Genomic DNA, 3,052 nt, shown 5'->3' with positions numbered 1-3,052 from the left:
CTCTTGTCGGCGCTGTCTGCCCTGTGGCGTGGGAGCCACAGAAAGTTTCTTCTGAGGGTTTGGTTTTTATATAACTTAATTTCAACAAAGAATACGCTGCTTTCCCCGCAGGCGTTGTTTCTAGGTGTTCCCGGTACAGTGGGGCAGCACAGCGATCCCCCGGGCACTTGTCCCCTGGGCGCCTTCCAGACGTCCCAGCCCCGGTTTTCAGGGCGTTCGGATAGTGTTTCCTGAGAAAATGCAGTTATGGGTGGATTTTTTAATCTAATGTGCGTGTGTTTTCCAGGGTTGTATTTACTTGATTTCACTCCGATAAAGGGTCTGTGTGATTAGCCAGTTCATGGTCTTAGAAAGACATCCGGTGCCCAGAGTCCCCGAGTCCCCGAGACAGGCCCGCAGGCGGGGCGCTGCCGTGTGGGAGCCCGTGTGGGGGCCCGTGTCCCCCGGCGTCCCGAGTGCCAGTGGCTCCTGGTCCTCCTCTGCCAGGTCGTGCTGGGCTCCTCGCTGGGGGGCCCGTACCTCGCAGTTCACCTGAGGAGAAAGGATTTCATCTGGGGCCACAGAGAGGACGTGCCCAGTCTGGACGGGGCCGTGAAGAAGATCCGCAGCCTCATGAAGACCCACCAGCTGGACAAGGTGTTCGTGGCCACGGATGCCGTCAGGACGGGTACGCGGCTCCGGCTCTGCCCCCGTCCGCCGACCCCTGTCACGTCCTGGGCGGGCCCAGGTGCAGCTGCGAGCCCACGGTGTGGCCGGGAGGCAGCGCCGGGTCCTGTGTCCGTGCCCCTGACCTTAGCCGCTGAGCCCGCAGAGTCCCGTGGGCGGCGCTGGCTGCTTGTGCCGCGGCCCCCGGTCATCGGCTCTCCCTCGCTTTGCAGAGCACGAGGAGCTGAGGAAGCTGTTGCCCGAGATGGTGAGGTTCGAGCCCACGTGGGAGGAGCTGGAGCTCTTCAGGGACGGCGGCGTGGCCATCATCGACCAGTGGATCTGCGCGCATGCCAGGTGCCTCTCCCGGCCGGCCGCGGGCTCCACCATTTTCTGTCCACCTCCGTGGCGGCTGGTCCCACGTTGGCTGGGCTGACCCGGAGCGCCAATGCAACGGTCTGCTCCTCGCTGCAGGCATACTCCCCGGGTCCGCCGTCACACTTGGTCCGGGCCTCCCCTCTCCTCCCCGTGGCGGGGGAGGGACCCCACCCAGGGTCTCGCTCTCCTGGGCCTGGCGACGGCCTCCATCTCACGTGTCCCCGCAGAACGTGCCCAAGGTCTCCTAAAAGCCGGTCAGCGCGAGCTCCGTGTGTGTCGTCGTCCCGGGAGGCCCGCCCGCCCCGGAGGAGAGCGGGGGCCGGGCCTGGGAGGAGGCCAGCACGCTTCAAGTGGGGTGGAAGCTAGGAATAGAGTTGCCGATTTCCCCGCGTCTGCAGGATCCCCAGAAGCACTGGGCCCATGCATGCAGGCTGTAGGCTGGGGCCCTCTCCTCTGAGCACGTGGGGCGGGGTGACCTCTCTGCCCTGGGATCTCCACAACCACGCCCCCGCCGAGCCCCAAACAGCCGGAATCCGGCAGCGTTCTTGAGTCACCGCCGTGCAGGACCTGCGGCCACTACCTCCCTTCCCCCCACCTGGCCGCAGGGGTCGGGCACTGGGCTCCTTCAAGCGGCTCTTGTGTCCCCTGGTTTGCTTGTCAGGTTCTTCATCGGTACCTCGGTCTCCACGTTTTCTTTCCGGATCCACGAGGAGAGAGAGATTCTCGGGCTCGACCCCCGGACGACATACAACCGCTTCTGCGGGGACCGGGAGGTAGCGTGTGAGCAGCCCACGCACTGGAGGGTCGCCTACTGAGCCGGCCGGCCGCTTGTGGACCCCGCGCCCTGGACCCTACACACACTGGCTCGTGGTCTCCCTCTGAGCACACGTGTGGCCTCGGGGTCGCGCCTGCCCTGCTGGTGGGCAAGACCACCCCACCCTCGCTCTTTAGGGTCAGTCGCAGCCCACAGCCACGTGAGCCACGGCGCGTGTCCGTTCTCGGTGTTTTCCCCACCATCGGCTGCCCGGGACTCTGGCTGCGTGTCACGTGGGGTCTGAGCCTGGGCCTCCACTGCTGGCAAGGTCGGTGTGATGTGAGGAGGTGCAGGGCTCGTTTCACTGGCCGGGTCTGGAGGGTGCCCGGCAGCGAGGGCCGTGCCCGTGGACCTGCTGCGGTTTCAGCCTGTTGGTACTGCTCCTTCAGCCCTTTGACCTGCGTGAGGCCCCCAACAAGTTGGCAGGAAGGCGAACCGCCGCCGCCTCGCAGAACTGGGGCTGAGGCCTGTGGGGGCCGGTGAAGTGCTCTCTCTCCTCCCCGGCTCAGATGCTGGAAGGTTCCTCGGCAGCTTTTCAGGCTTCGCCGGGTTTGCAAGGAGAGGAGCCCCCGCGGCCGGCTGAGGCGCTGTGGGCTGGTCACCGGTGAGCGCCATGGTGGCGCTGGGGACGGCCGCCCCGGGCCCTGCCCCGCGGTGGGCTGAGGGGGCCAGGAGCACGGTCACTCAGGCCTCCGAAGGGTTTGGAGTGCGCTGCCGATCTCGGGGCTCGTGCCGCTGCCCAGAAACACCTTCTGGGCCTCGGGCATGGCCACCGCCCATCCCCCCTGACCAGGAGCCCCAACTTCCCAGACACCCCGGGTGAGCCGCAGGGGGGGCTGTTTCTGTGTCTCCTTCCTGAGCTTTGAAAACCAAGCCCAAACACGCGCTAGGGTCCTGTGACATCATTCATGGCTGTGTGGGGGAAACAATGAAGTATTTATTCTTTGCCCATTTGTACCTTCAAATACTATTAATAAAATACGTTTTCTAGAAAACTGGAATCCTAGAAACTGTCTTTTTCACACCCTTGAATTTTTTTCTGGCTTTCTGAAAACTACAAACAGTCCAGACTGTGACCTTCACTTTCCATTTCGAGGAAAACGATTGCTTCGTCCTACTCAGTCTCCCTCGGGCCGCGGTGGCAGGGGCGGGGAGAGTGCCATCTCCCGTCCGTCCGCTGCCCGGCTTTGCTGGGAAGAGCTGGGCACTGGAGAG

At 64.1% G+C, this 3,052-nt stretch overlaps 1 protein-coding gene across 1 annotated transcript; it reads left to right on the top strand.

Moving 5' to 3' along the window:
• Positions 1 to 36: 36 nt before the first annotated feature.
• Positions 37 to 2,832, top strand: LOC145718354 (GDP-fucose protein O-fucosyltransferase 2-like). The gene is made up of 3 exons (XM_081809842.1): positions 37 to 667; positions 879 to 1,002; positions 1,685 to 2,832. The coding sequence occupies exons 1-3, from the start codon at positions 613 to 615 to the stop codon at positions 1,836 to 1,838; spliced, it is 333 nt and encodes a 110-aa protein (XP_081665968.1). The 5' UTR covers positions 37 to 612; the 3' UTR covers positions 1,839 to 2,832.
• Positions 2,833 to 3,052: the final 220 nt, after the last annotated feature.

This window comes from Leptonychotes weddellii, unplaced genomic scaffold (assembly GCF_054177405.1).
Source record: "Leptonychotes weddellii isolate Sample4059 unplaced genomic scaffold, ASM5417740v2 HiC_scaffold_14490, whole genome shotgun sequence".
Taxonomy (NCBI): Eukaryota; Metazoa; Chordata; class Mammalia; order Carnivora; family Phocidae; genus Leptonychotes; species Leptonychotes weddellii.
This window is presented reverse-complemented; position numbering and strand designations above follow the sequence as displayed.